This window comes from Protomyctophum parallelum (assembly GCF_964188405.1).
Source record: "Protomyctophum parallelum genome assembly, chromosome: 22".
In the NCBI taxonomy this organism is placed as follows: domain Eukaryota; kingdom Metazoa; phylum Chordata; class Actinopteri; order Myctophiformes; family Myctophidae; genus Protomyctophum; species Protomyctophum parallelum.
The window spans coordinates 15,995,272-16,015,271 of record NC_139714.1 but is presented as its reverse complement, the minus strand read 5'-3'; the positions used below and the strand labels follow the sequence as shown (position 1 = coordinate 16,015,271).

The 20,000-nt window shown below is 47.3% G+C and overlaps 1 protein-coding gene across 1 annotated transcript in view; it reads left to right on the top strand.

Moving 5' to 3' along the window:
- The window catches only part of snd1 (staphylococcal nuclease and tudor domain containing 1), a 360,720-nt gene that overhangs the window by 292,622 nt on the left and 48,098 nt on the right, over positions 1 to 20,000 (top strand). Inside the window, 1 exon segment of the mRNA XM_083794554.1 lies at positions 15,965 to 16,092. Coding sequence (XP_083650680.1) covers positions 15,965 to 16,092 — 128 coding nt within the window.

Sequence of the window (20,000 nt, the reverse complement as noted above, 5' to 3'; positions counted from 1 at the left end):
ACCTGAGATCAGATTCTAAAAATGTTCTTCTACATCCTGACAGTTTTCTGAAAAAGCTATGTTTCCATGTCAGTCGTTCTTCGGTTTTTCAAAAATAGCAGACCTACAAGCTCGTAGCGCGCCACTCAGTGGCTAGTGGTCTGCTATTTTTCAATAGCTTCCCGGTTAAAAATGAATCCAGGATCTCTCAATTGGTTCCATCCAAACTCGTCTTAACAATTGATTGCGTTTGATCTTAAATTGGCTACTGTACATTGACTCTGTACTTGGTCCAGTCCTTACCCCCCCCCCCCCCCCTCCCCCCCCCACACACACACACACACACTGAATCCCTTCACAGAAAAGTGGCAGATCTGCAAGCTCACAATGTGACGCATTTCAATGCGTTGCGAGCATGTGGATCTGCTGTTTTTTTGTGAATGCTCACGCCCACGCATGCATGCATGCACATGCCCATGCACGCACACACACGCCCACGCACGCACACACACGCGCTCACACACGCACGCATGCTTAAACACACACACACACACGCACGCCCACGCACGCACACACTCACACATGCACGCACGCACGCACGGTCGCACGTGCTCTGTCTGTCTGTCTCGCTCACTCACTCAATCGCTAACACACGCGCGCATGCACACGCGCACACACGCGCACACACAAACACACGCACACACACACAAACACACACACGCACACACACACACACACACAAACACACGCACACACACGCACACACAGAGGGCCTACTAACTACAGTATGTGCCTATCTCGGGCCTGTGTTATCTCCTAAATGATTCTCAAACACTGTGGGGAGAAATGCATGGCTGGTAATATGGTTTTATTCTCAAGGGGTTGTCTTCTCTGGTGCTCTGATTCACAGCCTTTTCCTCCGTGTTTTAATTATTCACATTTAATTACTCTTAAATGTGAGGGGGGAGGGGGGGTGGTGGGGGGGGGTTTGGTCCTTATGGATGGCGTTCGTTGTGAGTATGTGAGCTTGCGTTTGTGATTAAATTGATATTTTGTCCCTAGTCAGCAGGAAGTGTTTGGGATTTTAGGTTTCCTTCTCTTTCAATTCTCTTTTTCTTCTCTCCTTCCTCCAGGGCTCTTTATCTACCTCGTTCTGTTCATCACATTCTCTCTCTCTCCCTCTCCCTCTCCCTCTCCCTCTCCCTCTCCCTCTCCCTCTCCCTCTCCCTCTCCCTCTCCCTCTCCCCCTCCCTCTCTCTCTCTCTCTCTCTCCTCCCACAGGCTTTCTCCTATAGCTGCTATCTCGATCTCTCTCTCTCTCTCCCCCTCTGTCTCCCCCTCTCCCTCCCCCTCTCTCTCTCTCTCTCTCTCTCTCTCTCTCTCTCTCTCTCTGACTCTCTCTCCCCCCCGAGGCAATGTGTAATTACTGTCAGTGGGGGACCTCCACAGATGTGCGTGACCTTGACCTTGGACACGCTGAAAGACTGAGGCCGCTCCGAGCCGCACAGTGGCGTCCTCGGCGTCCTCGCCCTCGCACAGCTTGCGTTTTGCTGCCGATGTTTAGAGACCCTCCCGGTGTATTTTCAGCCGTGCTAAATATACGGATTTAATCCATTCTGACCTGAGATCAGATTCTAAAAATGTCTTCTACAGCCTGACGGTTTTCTGAAAAAGTTGTGTTTCTATGTCAGTCGTCCTTCGATTTTTCAAAAATAGCAGACCTACAAGCTCGTGCTATGAGCTTGTAGGTCTGCTATTTTTGAAAAATCGAAGAGCGACTGACATTTTTAGAATCTGATCTCAGGTCAGAATGGGTTGATCAGACCAGTGTGTGTCCAGTGGAAACCTCGTATGAATCTGATCTCAGGTCAGAATGGGTTAAAATACCAAAAAATGGTTCCCGTCCTGAATAAGTGAACACATTTTGCTGGGGACCCCTGGAACCGCAGACCTCACTATGAGAACCCTATAGCCCAGAGCAGTTACGCACAAAACAAGCGCAATAATATAACTGTTAATAACATAATGTGGCTCATTTTGTAAATACCAGTACAGGCTCCAAGATGACCGCCACCATGAATAACATGTCAGCGTGTTATGTGTTTGACCCCAATGGAAATGCTCTTGGCGTATAGAAAGAACTTTGTAGGAAACAATTAACACATAGCATAAAAATAGCAGATCTACAAGTTCACAGCGCGTTGCAACCTGCTACTTTCTTCCCCCCCATAATACTGTATACGTAGGTCTGCTGGGGTTTTAAATGGCTAACACAAGTGCCTGCAATTTCACGTTTTAATTAAGCATATTTTTATTATAGCTATATAATATTGTTAATCACTCATTTCCGCCACCATCGTGACATATAACGTTCATGTCGTCCCATGTGTTAGTGGGATAGTAGTGATAATAGTGATAGTAGTGATAATAGTGATAGTAGTGTTAGTGGCGCCGCTGCCAACTCGAAGGTCTCAGAATCGTCTCGGTCGGTCGGACCGTTGCGTTCAGAACCAACATGTCCTCTCTGTCACCCCGAGGCTCAGCCCAGGGCCGTTCAGGACCAACATGTCCTCTCTGTCACCCCGAGGCTCAGCCCAGGGCCGTTCAGAACCAACATGTCCTCTCTGTCACCCCGAGGCTCAGCCCAGGGCCGTTCAGAACCAACATGTCCTCTCTGTCACCCCGAGGCTCAGCCCAGGGCCGTTCAGGACCAACATGTCCTCTCTGTCACCCCGAGGCTCAGCCCAGGGCCGTTCAGAACCAACATGTCCTCTCTGTCACCCCGAGGCTCAGCCCAGGGCCGTTCAGAACCAACATGTCCTCTCTGTCACCCCGAGGCTCAGCCCAGGGCCGTTCAGAACCAACATGTCCTCTCTGTCACCCCGAGGCTCAGCCCAGGGCCGTTCAGGACCAACATGTCCTCTCTGTCACCCCGAGGCTCAGCCCAGGGCCGTTCAGAACCAACATGTCCTCTCTGTCACCCCGAGGCTCAGCCCAGGGCCGTTCAGAACCAACATGTCCTCTCTGTCACCCCGAGGCTCAGCCCAGGGCCGTTCAGAACCAACATGTCCTCTCTGTCACCCCGAGGCTCAGCCCAGGGCCGTTCAGGGTAACGTCCCGTCTCTCACTGTCCTACCATTCTGTCTACATTATTCACAGTCTACCTTTTACCCTCAGCAGCTGTTCCTCACCTTAATGACGCTGGACCCTACTGTCCATGGAACCCCTCTCTCTCTCTCTCTCTCTCTCTCTCTCTCTCTCTCTCTCTCTCTCTCTCTCTGTCTCTCTCTCTCTCTCTCTCTCTGGCTGTGTACTGTGTACCCTAACACATCATTTTGTGTTGCTGTTCTCTTTGAGAGTATTTGTTTTTTTTGTCGTTCTACTTTCAATTGCCTGTTCTCCACTTAGTCCGTCCGTCCGTCCCCACCCTGTTCTCCACTTAGTCCGTCCGTCCGTCCGTCCGTCCGTCCTGTTCTCCACTTAGTCCGTCCCCACCCTGTTCTCCACTTAGTCCGTCCCCACCCTGTTCTCCACTTAGTCCGTCCCCACCCTGTTCTCCACTTAGTCCGTCCCCACCCTGTTCTCCACTTAGTCCGTCCGTCCGTCCCCACCCTGTTCTCCACTTAGTCCGTCCGTCCGTCCCCACCCTGTTCTCCACTTAGTCCGTCCGTCCGTCCCCACCCTGTTCTCCACTTAGTCCGTCCGTCCGTCCCCACCCTGTTCTCCACTTAGTCCGTCCGTCCGTCCCCACCCTGTTCTCCACTTAGTTTCATCGGCCAATTGCCGATAGTTTTGGTAGTCCTTGACGTGAAAATGTACGAGAACCACTGACATAGAAACATGGGGGTTTTTTTTAGAGATAACTGTCAGGATTTAGAAGGTATTTGTAGAATCGGTTAAGGACACTGTGCTGCCTGCGGGAAGAGAAGAAGAATGGTGATAAAGTGGTGGAAGAGGGATTTGGACCCTGATCGACATTATTGTTCATCGTGATAAAGAACCACTCACAATAAGGATAGTGCAGTGATTTAACCCAAATGGGTTTAATTGATCGCGACCTCTGTCATACACGTCTCTTGGTATTTTAGTATTTAGGTTTTTTTTTCTCTTTGGTACCGAGTCTGAACAGCACTTTGGTTCAACAACACAGTTGTTTTAAATGTGCTTAATAAATAAAGTGGATAGGTTTTGTTGAGCTGCAAATTCACTACCACCAGTGTGTGTCCAGTGGAAACCTCATATGAATCTGATCTCAGAATGGGTTAAACACCTCTTATACTTGACCAAACAAACCTGTAAAAGAGCGCGTTTGGTAACGTTCTTATTTTTATATTGTCCTTCTCGCTGTGCTCTGGTGTGAACATATAATAGCGGAGTGCTGGAATTCAACGCTATATCGATCTGAGATCTGAGACTGGAGCGTCACGGCGTATCGTATCGATCTGGCAGACGTCAGGGGTGGGGGGGGGGTCTTCTGGGCGCAAGGACGACCACTTGGCATGCGGAAAGGGAAGTGGTCTGAGTTACTTCCTGACAGAAATAGTCTTATTACTGTGTGTGTGTGTGTGTGTGTGTGTGTGTGTGTGTGTGTGTGTGTGTGTGTGTGTGTGTGTGTGTGTGTGTGTGTGTGTGTGTGTGTGTGTGTGTGTGTGTGTGTGTGTGTGTGTGTGTGTGTGTGTGTGTGTGTGTGTGGCGCGGCAGTGGCATCTTGGGAGATAAGAATCATATCAAACGGGTGACAGCGGCCTGGTGCAGCTAGGGGTCTTCAGAAGGTCTTCTGAATCGAACATACCCTCGTTGTGACAGTGATGTCAAACACGTCTATGAAGCTATCTATGGAATCTATGTGTAGAGGTTTAATCTGCAACACAAAATGTATGCAATGTTTACTTGGTCGGGGGGGGTCCCTGGTTCATCTCTCTCAGCTAAGGGGGTCCTTTGCCTGGAAAAACGTCTAGGACCCCCTGCCCTTGTGCATATCGAGCTGTGGGGGGGGGGGGGTCCTTGTAATTGAAGAACCACTCGATCTAGGTCATCAACAAAGACCCAGGCCTCCAGTGGCCCCTCCCCTCCTTCCTCCGTGCGTTCCCCCCCAGGGGAAGTAATGAGTGTTTTGCCGCCCGCAACGTCAGAACCCCATCCCCTCCTCTTCCACCGAGGCGTGCGTTATTACATTAGATACACACGGCACATCTCCGCGAAGGCACATCTACCGCCGCCAAAAGGTCAGCTCACCTTGTCTGTCGAGTTGATTCTTCTGGCGGGTAGAGCGAGCCCCCCCTCTCCACACCGGCTTCCTTCGCCCGTGGCGTTCCGTTCACGGCGCCGTACCAACGCGCTCCATTTGAGCACACGTCAGCTAGCTGCCGTGATGTGATGGGCGTTATATACCTCAAGCTGCCCTGAGTGACACTTTGACTCGGGGGCCGTAACGACGTGCTCGTATCGTATCGTCTCTGTCGGCCGGAAACCCCGTACGGCGAAAACCTGAATGAGCTTGTAGATCAGATACTTGTAGATCAGATACTTCTGATGCTTTTTGTAGATCAGATATACTTCTGATGCTTTTTGTAGATCAGATATACTTCTGATGCTTTTTGTAGATCAGATATACTTCTGATGCTTTTGTTGTGACGCTGTAGGATGATCAATTTGGGCGTTCGTTTAACCCATTCTGACCTGAGATCAGATTCATACGAGGTTTCCACTGGACACACGCTGGTCTGACGAACCCATTCTGACCTGAGATCAGATTCTAAAAATGTCAGTCGTTCTTCGATTTTTTTCAAAAATAGCAGACCTACAAGCTCGTATCGCGCCACTCGGTGGCGCGATATGAGCTTGTAGATCTGCTATTTTTCAATACCTAAAGCATAACATGATGCTAACACCAAAAGGGGTTCCCGTTCAGAATGGGTTAAGAAAAAAACCACAGAGTTAAAATAGATGGATAGATGGGGGACCTCTATGCCCGACGGTGACGATATATGGGTCAGGGAGGGGCGATGGATTTAGGATAAAAAAAAAGAGGGCATTAGCTGCACTCGATTGGGCTCGATCGGACCGAGAGAGGGAGAGGAAATTGGTGATTTGGTGGGAATGGGAATATAGGGAGAGGAGGAGTGGTGGTGGTGGGGGGATTTCACTCTTCTTCTGCAGTCGTGAATTACGGTATTTTATGGTGGGCTCCCTCCAGACCAGACGGGCCACCTTTCGTTCCCCTTCAAAGAGGTGGGAAATATCTCCTCATAAAACAATCTAAACCTCGGTGCATGCCCCCCACAATACAACAATACAGTAATACAATACAAAAAAGATGTACATTTGAAAGTCAGAATCTTCAATAGATACATTTTGATGTACCAAGATCACTTGATGCAGGTATATAGTGCAGGAATATACACAATGATTAGTCTTTAGGGTGGTTGTGTTCCATTTGATATCCTTCTCCTATCACAGCAGCTCACAAATCTTGCTGCTGTGTTTGCACATTGTTGTACTTCGCCCAGCAGATATGGGAGTTTTTTTGTCATTGGTCATGTTTTCAAAATCTCTGTGTGTGTGGTTGTAATTTGTTCTCACGCACGCGTACTAGTGTGGGTAGTACTGGGTACACACCCCGCGTATGGTCTGCCGTTGTCTGTCAGCGTGTCCCCCCCACCCGCCTTTAACCCATTTAGACCTGACACAAGATTCTACAAATGCCTTCTATAAATAACTGACAGTTTCTATATGTCAGTGGTTCTCAAAAATATTCCGGGTCAAGGGACCCCCAGAATTATCTGCATTGTATTTGGCCTCCGAGACCCCCATCTGAAAATATGTTGTTCCAGGGACCTAGTCCCCAGAAGCAAAGAATTGAGTTAAAATGTTCACTCTATGAGCTTGTAGATCTGCTATTTTTCAATAGCTATAAAGTATAACATGAAGCTTTAAAACACCAAAAGGGGTTCCCGCCCAGAATGGGTTAAATCATTTCCCCCACCCCCAGAGAATGAATGAATTATATAATATTATTTTCAGTTTATTTTTCAGTTTTCTGAAAAAGCTATGTTTCTATGTCAACCGTTCTTCGCTTTTTCAAAAATAGCAGACCTACAAGCTCGTAGCGCGCCACTCGGTGGTGCGCTATGAGCTTGTAGATCTGCTATTTTTAAATAGCTAAAGCATAACATAATGCTAACACTAAAAGGGGTTCCCGCGCAAAATGGGTTAAAATGCAACGCCATTTGAATCACGAGAAAGAAGAATATAATAAACGTGCTCCGGGCGGAGACCACGGGGTTAAACCACACAAAAGGAAAAAAAAGGCAGAGTACGTAAATTTATTCCGACCAGAAGCAGTGGATGAGATGAAACTCACATCCCCGCCGGCCAAAAGCACAAAAAGAATATATATATATATAACCAGAGGGCAATATCAAAAGCATGGAGCACGGATTCATCCCCCCCCATGGCACCGGGGGTTTTCCTGTGATGCGTTGCCCATTGAAGTTGACTTGACTGTGCAGTTGAACGCCAACTCCGTCATGCCTCTGCTTGGTCACTGGAAGTGGAACGCTGCCCGGTGGAGCGGTGATGATGGCGTGGGCGTTCGTTCTGTGAGTGTGTTGACCCCGCAGGGCGCACATCTCCAACTGTAGTCTCTCCAAAAAGCTTCGTTCTGCCCCAGAGATCGCTTTGAACGTTTTGAACTGTCAAAATGTTAAGTGCACGTGAGCGTAGTAGTGCACGCATCTTTGTGTGATTCAGGCTGATCATAAAATGTGCATGGTCATGATATCCGTGTGTGTGTGTGTGTTGATTGTGTTGTTGTACACACAATAATATTGTTTTTGAGCGGTGCAAAACCACTCCAAGGAACAGCAATGTCCGTGTTGGTTCACCTACCAGTGTGTTCACCTATGTGGCCATGAATACCGGATAATTCACCCCAGTGCGTGCCCGTTTTTCCTCCCGGAATTTTCACCAGTGAGGGGGATAACTTTGTAATATGCTATTGGCTGTTTGTATTCTTTCACTGGGGAAAATGTTGGGAGGTATGAGGTGTCTGTGTGCGTGGGAGCGATACGGTGTGCACCAGTTTTTTTACTGTAGTCATACAGTGTTTCATTGTCCATTTGGTGGGAGTGGGTTCTGCTGACTAAGTTAGACTCAGTCAGACCAATAGCTCGGAGGCAGCACCGTAACGGTAAATGCCAGCATTGTGTTGTCCTCGGTTGTCGTAACATATATTGTTTCCACTCCCCACAACAACATTTACTAGCTGGATAATAACAAAAGAGAATGGGTTGGGGCGGCATATACCAAACACAGAAACACAACAAACTACGACAGTTGTGTTTCACCAGTTTATGGGAGCAGTAACGGCCAGGCAGGCTAACGGCAAGGGAGGAAAAAATATACCTTCATTAGCACCGCGTCAAACTACAACTGAGAGACTGGGAGAGGAGGAGGAGGAGGTGATGGAGGGATGGAGAGGAGAGGAGAGGAGAGGAGAGGAGAGGAGGGGAGGGGAGGGGAGGGGAGGGGAGAGGAGAGGAGAGGAGAGGAGAGGAGAGGAGAGGAGAGGAGAGGAGAGGAGAGGAGAGGAGAGGAGAGGAGGCGACGAGGGATGGAGGGATGAAGGAGAGGAGGAGGATGAGTCTGGGGTGGGGGGGGGCGTATCCAAACAGCTCATTGGCCACCCACTGACTGCTGATACATGCAGAGAAGGAGCACAGGGGTATAAACACACACACACACGTGCGTGCCACACACACACACACACACCAAACATCCACAGCAGTGTTTTGTAGCAGTTTTTAAACACCTTTGGATGAATTACTTCCCAAACCACTTACCCCTCTCACACACACACACACACACACGCAACTGGCAACCTTGCGGTTACCATCCGGCCACTCTACCCCTGAACCACTGCCGTGTGTGTGTGTGTGTGTGTGTGTGTGTGTGTTTACAACAGTGCACACACACACACACACACACTCACTTATATTTTTATTTAGTGTTGGTTCCCATCCTGGGCCATGCTCTACTTTAGGTCCTCAGAGATCTCAATAAATAACGCATATAAGCTTTAGGGGGTGTCTTTCCACATGCTCGTGTGCACGCACGCACACACACACACACACACACACACACACACACACACACACACACACACGCACAGTTCCTAGACGTACACACACACACCAAGCCGTAATGGAAAGAGCTACTTAATCTAACCTAATTAACAATGTCTTATTCATGTAAACGGCCCGCATGGCGTATGTAAATGTGATATACGGCACTAGGCTTTAGTCTATTCCAGAAATTGGCCCGGTCCATTTAGAACTTAATGCAAAACATAACGTAGGCATCATGACTTGTGCGTTCTATGGGCGATCTACAAGCTCGTAGCGCGCCACTCGGTGGCGCGCTACGAGCTTGTAGGTCTGCTATTTTTGAAAAATCGAAGAACGACTGACATAGAAACATAGCTTTTTCAGAAAACTGTCAGGATTTAGAAGACACTTATAGAATCTGATCTCAGGGTTAAGCAAATCATTGGGGGGGGGGAGGGGGACTCCCACAGTTTGAGACACGCTGAAGTATAAAACGCCACACTGTAAGTAACGCTGTAAAAAACAAACACCTGAGCACTTCTCTCTACAATACCCTTCGGTGGTCCGTGAGCAGTCAGCGAAACGCCACTCACGGGCCTGACCCTTGACCTCCGTCTTATGTTGCCGTGTGCTTCCCGCGGGCCAGCACGGCACATAACCGTGAGTGGGAGTATGGACGGAACACATGGTTTAGGGTTTACATAAGCTCCGGTGGGGGCCCCAGCTCCGGTGGGGGGCCCCGGCACGCTTGTTGTCTGGCAGAGCGGCACAGGGCCATGGGTCAGCTGACCCGCCCACGCCAAGATTTATGGCCCGCTGCCTGCGACCCGCCGATTCACTCCAATTACCGCCGGGTCAAAGTCTCGTCACTCGCTAACCGTAAATCCACATCTCCCCTTCGCTGACTATTACTGTATAGTGTACGGTACAACAAGGGATGGCCCGTGAAGCAAAACGACCTACTGTATTGTGAAATCCTACATTTTATTGTATTGTAAGACATGTTTGTAATATGCACTTTGCTTGTCCTGCTGCTGTTGACGTTGTGGTGTGGGTTCAGCCCTCGGGGGCCTCTAGCTGACTGAGACCCTGTTGTTGTTGTGGTGGTGTGGGTTCAGCCCTCGGGGGCCACTATCTGACTGAGACCCTGTTGTTGTTGTGGTGTGGGTTCAGCCCTCGGGGGGGCCTCTGGTGTGGGTTCAGCCATCGGGGGCCACTATCTGACTGAGACCCTGTTGTTGTTGTTGTGGTGTGGGTTCAGCCCTCGGGGGCCTCTAGGTTGTTGTTGTTGGGTGTGGGTTCAGCCCTCGGGGGCCTCTAGGTTGTTGTTGTTGTGGTGTGGTTTCAGCCCTCGGGGGCCTCTAGGTTGTTGTTGTTGTGGTGTGGGTTCAGCCCTCGGGGGGCCTCTAGTTGTTGTTGTGGTGTGGGTTCAGCCCTCGGGGGCCTCTAGGTTGTTGTTGTTGTGGTGTGGGTTCAGCCCTCGGGGGCCTCTAGGTTGTTGTTGTTGTGGTGTGGGTTCAGCCCTCGGGGGGCCTCTAGTTGTTGTTGTGGTGTGGGTTCAGCCCTCGGGGGCCTCTAGGTTGTTGTTGTTGTGGTGTGGGTTCAGCCCTCGGGGGCCTCTAGGTTGTTGTTGTTGTGGTGTGGGTTCAGCCCTCGGGGGCCTCTAGTTGTTGTTGTGGTGTGGGTTCAGCCCTCGGGGGCCTCTAGGTTGTTGTTGTTGTGTGGGTTCAGCCCTCGGGGGCCTCTAGGTTGTTGTTGTTGTGGTGTGGGTTCAGCCCTCGGGGGCCTCTAGGTTGTTGTTGTTGTGGTGTGGGTTCAGCCCTCGGGGGGCCTCTAGTTGTTGTTGTGGTGTGGGTTCAGCCCTCGGGGGCCTCTAGGTTGTTGTTGTTGTGGTGTGGGTTCAGCCCTCGGGGGCCTCTAGGTTGTTGTTGTTGTGGTGTGGGTTCAGCCCTCGGGGGGCCTCTAGTTGTTGTTGTGGTGTGGGTTCAGCCCTCGGGGGCCTCTAGGTTGTTGTTGTTGTGGTGTGGGTTCAGCCCTCGGGGGCCTCTAGGTTGTTGTTGTTGTCGTGTGGGTTCAGCCCTCGGGGGCCTCTAGTTGTTGTTGTGGTGTGGGTTCAGCCCTTGGGGGCCTCTAGGTTGTTGTTGTTGTGGTGTGGGTTCAGCCCTCGGGGGCCTCTAGTTGTTGTTGTGGTGTGGGTTCAGCCCTCGGGGGCCTCTAGGTTGTTGTTGTTGTTGTGGTGTGGGTTCAGCCCTCGGGGGCCTCTAGGTTGTTGTTGTTGTGGTGTGGGTTCAGCCCTCGGGGGCCTCTAGGTTGTTGTTGTTGTGGTGTGGGTTCAGCCCTCGGGGGCCTCTAGTTGTTGTTGTGGTGTGGGTTCAGCCCTCGGGGGGGCCCTCTAGGTTGTTGTTGTGGTGTGGGTTCAGCCCTCGGGGGCCTCTAGGTTGTTGTTGTGGTGTGGGTTCAGCCCTCGGGGGCCTCTAGGTTGTTGTTGTTGTCGTGTGGGTTCAGCCCTCGGGGGCCTCTAGTTGTTGTTGTGGTGTGGGTTCAGCCCTCGGGGGCCTCTAGGTTGTTGTTGTTGTGGTGTGGGTTCAGCCCTCGGGGGGCCTCTAGTTGTTGTTGTGGTGTGGGTTCAGCCCTCAGGGGCCTCTAGTTGTTGTTGTGGTGTGGGTTCAGCCCTCGGGGGCCTCTAGTTGTTGTTGTGGTGTGGGTTCAGCCCTCGGGGGCCTCTAGTTGTTGTTGTGGTGTGGGTTCAGCCCTCGGGGGGCCTCTAGTTGTTGTTGTGGTGTGGGTTCAGCCCTCGGGGGGGCCCTCTAGGTTGTTGTTGTGGTGTGGGTTCAGCCCTCGGGGGCCTCTAGGTTGTTGTTGTGGTGTGGTGGGGGCCCTCGGGGGGCCACTAGCTGAATCCAGGTCACACCTCCACAGCACAACACAGCCTCACTCTGCATGCTCTGTGAAGTGATGTGTGAATAATTGCGTTACATGAGCTGATGTTTGTCCATGTGAGGCTTTTCTTTGCCTTCTGCTGTACCAGATATATATATACACACACACACACACACACACACACACACACACACACACACACACACACACACACACACACACACACACAATTTACAATTTAGGCATTTATCAGACGCTCTTGATCCAGAGCGTCTTACATTAAGCAAAAACAAAAGCATGGCATACATCACATATATAAAAAGTAGTTATCATGAATCATGTATAAACTAAGAACGTATCTATGTCAACTATACATACTATACTATATTATATATTATACAATATGCATGTGTACTATAAAGTGCTATGACTACATGAAATGCATACATTTTTAATTTGTTCACTTGGACACAAAAAAGGCTTCTTGCTTCTCGTTTGTTTAATATGTACAGATAATGAGTTCCGCAGTCGGTTGGCGTGGCCCTATAAATGACATTAACATATCGATCTCTGGAATAAATCTGGTTTCCCCTCAACAGTAGTTGCCTTTCTGTAAAATCTGTACAAAGGCTCTAGAGTCTAGATGGTGATTTAGCCTCAATAGTCGACCAGTCGTGCCAAACTGTGGTGAATCCTTCGCAACATTGGTTTTGAAAGAAAACAAAGTGCTAAACGTTCAAGCTTTATTTAACACACGTGTCCGTTAGAGAGCGTGCACGTTACCCGTGGAACCATGCAGCCCCCCCCCCCCCTTCCCCCACCCCAGGGGGAAATCAATGGAAATGAGCTGTCAACAAATCACCATGTAAGTTCACATGGGCCACTTTAGTAAAGTAGCTGCTGTAAGCACTTCCACACACACACACACACACACGCGCGCAGCGCACGTGAGCGAGTGCTCACTCTCACTCACGTGCACATACACATGAACAGACACACATATAGATAATAGGACAGAGAGAGAGAGAGAGAGAGAGGGGGAGGGCAAGATATGCATGCACATACACACATCTCTCTCACACGTGCACGCGAGTGGGCACATTTTAAGATACACACACAGAATGACGTAGGGAAGTATACATAGACTCTCGCGCACACAAACACGCACACACACACACACACAATGACGCCCTATGACGCCCCACATGGACAAAACGCCCCACATGGACAAAATGACGCCCTAGGACGAACACACACACACCCTTACATCCACAAACAGCCACCCCAATTGTTAGTGACGGGTGCAAATCGGGCTGCCACTTATTTGGCGGCGCCCAAGTCCACAGAGTGACTCTCTGATTGGTCCGACACTCTCAGCATATTGACAGCCGCCTCCTCCTTCTCGCCTCAGATCCGCCGTGATAGTCGTGATTAGCCCATTTTGGGGCGGGAACCCCTTTTGGTGTTAGCATTATGTTATGCTTTAGCTATTGAAAAATAGCAGATCTACAAGCTCATAACGCGCCACCGAGTGGCGCGCTACGAGCTTGTAGGTCTGCTATTTTTGAAAAGTCGAAGAACGACTGACATAGAAACATAGCTTTTTCAGAAAACTGTCAGGATGTGTAGAAGACATTTTTAGAATCTGATCTCAGGTCAGAATGGATTAGCTAGCTCTCTCTCTGTGTGCCCAGACTTTTCCTCAGACGTTGTACAGCTCAGCGTTAATGGCATGGAGCGCTAATGGGCGCCGACAGCCACAGAGAAGCCAGGCCTTAGAGATTTCAACTTGTGAGCTTGAACCTAATTTCTGCTTTTGTTTGTTTGTACGACGTTGTTTGCGGTACGCCCCGTGGCGCCGAATATAACCCAACATTTTATTGTTTTATTTTTTATTTTCCCCCCGCTGTGACACTTTGTGTACGACGAAGAATAAACTTGGCACTGATCAGCCAAGTTGAGAGTGACACCTGGATGTAAGCAGAGAGCAGCCCTGAATGGGGCCTCCAGATTTGGCTGCTTTAGACCTGTCTTCCCTTTCACTTAAACAGAACTTTTAAAATGGACTTTGAATTGCTTTCGGAGTGGTTTGTTGTGTGGACGTGGGTTGTTTGGCTTTGTCTGAGTGTGTATCGCCTCGTGTCATGTTGACTTATCTGTTCTGGTACTGAGGCAAGGTGGCTGTTAGACTGTTGGACCTTAGTGTATACCACCCAGGTAAGGCTTAGTTAGACTGTTAGACCTAGTGTATACTAACCTCACCCACCAGGCTTTCCATCACCTCAGAGCAAAGCCTGGTCTCTGTTTCATTTCGGTATATGATCCGGTCGGGAGCGGATGATATCGTTACGTCATGTTGTAGTATTGTTTTGTAGTCATGATGATATCGTTACGTCATGTTGTAGTATTGTTTTGTAGTCATCAGGATGATATCGTTACGTCATGTTGTAGTATTGTTTTGTAGTCATCAGGATGATATCGTTACGTCATGTTGTAGTATTGTTTTGTAGTCATCAGGATGATATCGTTACGTCATGTTGTAGTATTGTTTTGTAGTCATCAGGATGATATCGTTACGTCATGTTGTAGTATTGTTTTGTAGTCATCAGGATGATATCGTTACGTCATGTTGTAGTATTGTTTTGTAGTCATCAGGATGATATCGTTACGTCATGTTGTAGTATTGTTTTGTAGTCATCAGGATGATATCGTTACGTCATGTTGTAGTATTGTTTTGTAGTCATCAGGATGATATCGTTACGTCATGTTGTAGTATTGTTTTGTAGTCATCAGGATGATATCGTTACGTCATGTTGTAGTATTGTTTTGTAGTCATCAGGATGATATCGTTACGTCATGTTGTAGTATTGTTTTGTAGTCATCAGGATGATATCGTTACGTCATGTTGTAGTATTGTTTTGTAGTCATCAGGATGATATCGTTACGTCATGTTGTAGTATTGTTTTGTAGTCATCAGGATGATATCGTTACGTCATGTTGTAGTATTGTTTTGTAGTCGACAGGATGATATCGTTACGTCATGTTGTAGTATTGTTTTGTAGTCATCAGGATGATATCGTTACGTCATGTTGTAGTATTGTTTTGTAGTCATCAGGATGATATCGTTACGTCATGTTGTAGTATTGTTTTGTAGTCATCAGGATGATATCGTTACGTCATGTTGTAGTATTGTTTTGTAGTCATCAGGATGATATCGTTATGTCATGTTGTAGTATTGTTTTGTAGTCATCAGGATGATATCGTTACGTCATGTTGTAGTATTGTTTTGTAGTCATCAGGATGATATCGTTACGTCATGTTGTAGTATTGTTTTGTAGTCATCAGGATGATATCGTTACGTCATGTTGTAGTATTGTTTTGTAGTCATCAGGATGATATCGTTACGTCATGTTGTAGTTTGTTTTGTAGTCATCAGGATGATATCGTTACGTCATGTTGTAGTATTGTTTTGTAGTCATCAGGATGATATCGTCCATGTCCCATGTCTGACCATGTCCCATGTCTGTCCTTGTCCCATGTCTGTCCATGTCTGTCCATGCCCCATGTCTGTCCCATGTCTGACCATGCCCCATGTCTGTCCCATGTCTGACCATGTCCCATGTCTGTCCCATGTCTGACCATGTCTGTCCATGTCCCATGTCTGACCTTGTCCCATGTCTGTCCCATGTCTGACCATGTCTGTCCATGTCCCATGCCTGTCCATGTCCCATGTCTGTCCATGTCCCATGTCTGTCCATGTCCCATGTCTGACCATGTCTGTCCATGTCCCATGTCTGTCCATGTCCCATGTCTGTCCCATGTCTGACCATGTCCCATGTCTGACCATGTCTGTCCATGTCCCATGTCTGACCATGTCTGACCTTGTCCCATGTCTGTCCCATGTCTGACCCATGTCTGACCATGTCCCATGTCTGACCATGTCTGTCCCATGTCTGTCCATGTCCCATGTCTGACCATGTCCCATGTCTGTCCAATAGGAGCCCAGCTGGAGAGCCTGATGGAGACCATGCGGGCAGAGATCGCCGCCCAGCCTCCAGTAGAAGGTTCCTACGCCGCACGCCGAGGAGATTACTGCCTTGCCAAGTTCGCTGACGGGGAGTGGTACGTTCACAGCGCACACTTTGTCCAATCTTGGCCGTCACATCCTTTTCTTTAGCTCAAATCATTCTAAAATAGTCATTCTAAAACGGTTTAGTCCCCAATATACTTTGATTCTGATTGGCTGGTACCAGTGTTGTTTTTGGCAGCACATTTTGATTTTAGTTTTAGTCATAGTCTCTTGAATAGTTTTCATTTAGTTTTCGTCACATTTTTGTTACCTGGAATGTCTTAGTGTTAGTCTAGTTTTAGTCGACTAAATGTCACGCAATTTTAGTCGATTAAATCTACAGTTGATTTAGTCGACTAAAATGTATTTTGTCAGGCCTTGATGCCGTCGAAATGACAGATTTTACACTTGCTGAAAATAGCCGATCTACAAGCTCACAACGCGTCGCAGCGCGTTGTGTAAATTCACTTGTACTGGATCTCTTGTCTACTAGTCCATTTTAGTCTAGTTTTTATTTCTTGACGAAATTTTCAGTATATTTAATTAGTTTTAGTCATCATAGCTTAGTTTTCATTTAGTTTCAATTTAGTTTTTGTCCGTGAAAAAATGTAGTCGACAAACATTTTTCGTCTTAGTTTTAGTCGACGAAAACAACCCTGGCTGGTACCCGTTGTAAATCTCACGATAGTCCTACACCTTCAATCATTTATATGTGTGACCAGATTTGACTGAGAGACTGCCATCGCGTAAATTACAGCTTTTCACCAGAGGAGAATGAGTTAATAGCACAGGCAGACTCTTCACATACTAGAGCATGTCTGAAATAAGTGTCAGAGCTGAATGTAAATATGAAATAAATACTTAAACATGTAGCTAGGTGTAATGTTAGAGTCCACAGAAGACATGTAAATATGAAATAAATGCTTAAACATGTAGCTATAGGCCCAGGCCGTAGCGTAACGGTCTGGGCACCGGACTGGTAATCCAGTCGCAGTGTGCCGCGGGTTCGACTCCCGGACCCGACACGGCCTTTACTGCATGTCATCCCCCATCTCTCTCCCGTTTCCTGTCAGCCTACTGTCTGTCCCTTCAAAAATCAATAAAAGGCGTAAGCCGCAAAAAAATATCTTAAAAAAAAAAAAAATAAAATAAAAAAAAACATGTAGCTATAGGTGTAATGTTAGAGTCCACAGAAGACATGTAAATATGAAATAAATGCTTAAACATGTAGCTAGGTGTAATGTTAGAGTCCACTGAAGACATGTAAATATGAAATAAATGCTTAAACATGTAGCTAGGTGTAATGTTAGAGACCACAGAAGACATGTAAATATGAAATAAATGCTTAAACATGTAGCTAGGTATAATGTTAGAGACCACATAAGTGAACCTTTCAAGCCTTTTTTCTCAACTCGCTGTTTTCTGCCAGACATTACTCTACTGTAACTGTAGATTTAGTGGACTAAAAATCTTATTACATTTAGTCGACTAAAACTAGACTAAACACTAAAACATTCCAGGTGACTAAAACTAAATTAAAACTATTCAAGAGACTAATGACTAAAACTAAAATAAAAAAATTGCTGCCAAAAACAACATTGGCGCACACGTGAGCGTGCCTCACGCGTGCGCACGTGCGTTCTCTCGCCCAATCACACAGCCCTTCACTGGCTAGCCAATCACACAGCCCTTCACTGCACACCCCGCTGTCGTCATCGAGGTCAGAGTTGAGCGCTGACTCGTCATGCATGTCTCATTCTGCCTAGTGAGGTTTAGACCCATTCTGACCTGAGATCAGATTCTATAAATGTCTTCTACATCCTGACAGTTTTCATTCTGACCTGGGATCAGATTCTAAACATGTCTTCTACATCCTGACAGTTTTCTGAAAAAGCTATGTTTCTATGTCAGTGGTTCTTCCATTCTTCTATTTTCCAATAGCTAAAGCATGACATGATGCTAACACCAAAAGGCGCTCCCCGCCCAAAATGGGTTAATAGGATGATCGAGCGTCTATTTAAGCCGCGACACATTTTATTTTATCCCCCAAAAAACCAGATGAGCAGCACTTTGAAATAGCTATTTTTATAACGTCAAAACCGTTGAGTCGTCATGCACCTCCGCCATTAATAAAACACACAGAAAAGTGTTACGTGGCTTTTGTGTGTTTAAAAAAAAAAGAAAAAAAGTCTTCCTTTTCACAGTAAAATGCCTGACTTTCCCTTATTATTTTTAGCGTGTCCTAATTTAAACCTGCACTGCGTTAAAAGAACAGACGCCTGCACTCTCTTAATTAGCTCGCTGCTTCTGCAAGAGAGCCATTTAGAGTTAGCCAGGAGCATGGAGGTACGCGCGCACACACACACACACACACACACACACACACACACACACACACACACACACACACACACACACACACACCTACACACACACAAGACACACACACATGTGTGTGAGTGTGTGTGTCTTGTGTGCGCGTGCGCGCATACTTCCCTGTCATTCTGTGTTAACCCATTTTAACGCGGGAACCCCTTTTGGTGTTAGCATTATGCTATGCTTTAGCTATTGAAAAATAGCAGATCTACAAGCTCATAGCGCGCAAGCTTGTAGGTCTGCTATTTTTGAAAAATCAAATAACGACTGACATAGAAACGTAGCTTTTTCAGAAAACTGTCAGGATGTAGAAGACATTTATAGAAGCTGATCTCAGGTCAGAACGGTTTAAGCTCGCCCACTTCACGTGCAATGTTACGAGTGAGACAGATAAAAACGGTACGTGGGCGCCGATGACTTTGGGCCTCGTCAAGAAGGTGACCTGAGAGAGAGAGAATTAACAAACACCTCAAACTGATTAAAAATCTAAATAATGTTCCCTTCAAACACCGATGGCCTCCTCTCAACTCTGCATCGGTCCTTCCTTCCTTCCTTCCTTCCTTCCTTCCTTCCTTCCTTCCTTCCTTCCTTCCTTCCTTCCTTCCTTCCTTCCTTCCCTCCTTCCCTCCTTTTGTCCTTACTTACCTTCTCTCATCCACTCCGCTGCCTCCTCATCTACTTTCTCTCTGCCTCCTCTCCTTATGTTCCTTCATTCCTTAATTCCTCCTCTCTTCTCTCCTTGGACTTTTGAGGGGTGTATAAACTATGTTTAGTGTGTGTGTGTGTGTGTGTGTGTGTGTGTGTGTGTGTGTGCATGCGTGCGTGCGCGCTAAATTGACAGTTTTTTTTATTAGCGGCATCTCTTTCTGTGTGTGTGTGTGCGCACATGTGTGCGCGTTTTAATTGCCAGTTGTTTTTTTTATCAGCGGCATAATTAACGCCATCTTTGTCTCTGTGTTTTTATTAGCAGCATGTCTTTCTGTGTGTGTGTGTGTGTGTGTGAGAGACTTTAGAGGAGACTTTATGAAGGACTTCTGTTGTCATTTGACTTTATGAAGGACTTCTGTTGTCATTTTGACTTTATGAAGGACTTCTGTTGTCATTTTGACTTTATGAAGGACTTCTGTTGTCATTTTGACTTTATGAAGGACTTCCTTTGTCATTTTGACTTTATGAAGGACTTCTGTTGTCATTTGACTTTATGAAGGACTTCTGTTGTCATTTGACTTTCATGAAGGACTTCTGTTGTCATTTGACTTCGATGTAAGGACTTCTGTTGTCATTTGACTTCATGAAGGACTTCTGTTGTCATTTGACTTCATGAAGGACTTCTGTTGTCATTTGACTTTATGAAGGACTTCTGTTGTCATTTGACTTCATGAAGGACTTCTGTTGTCATTTTGCCGAGTCGTATCTCAGTAGTCAGTAAGAAGGACTCGTGGAGGACCCCCCCCCCCGGTCCTCCACGAGTCAATTAGTCTCCGTTGTTGATGATATGAAAATGACAACTTGCCCATCACTCCCTCTCTCCTCTCCTCTGCCCCCTAGTCAAATAATTACAAAGAAGAAAAACAACAACAAAAAGTGTT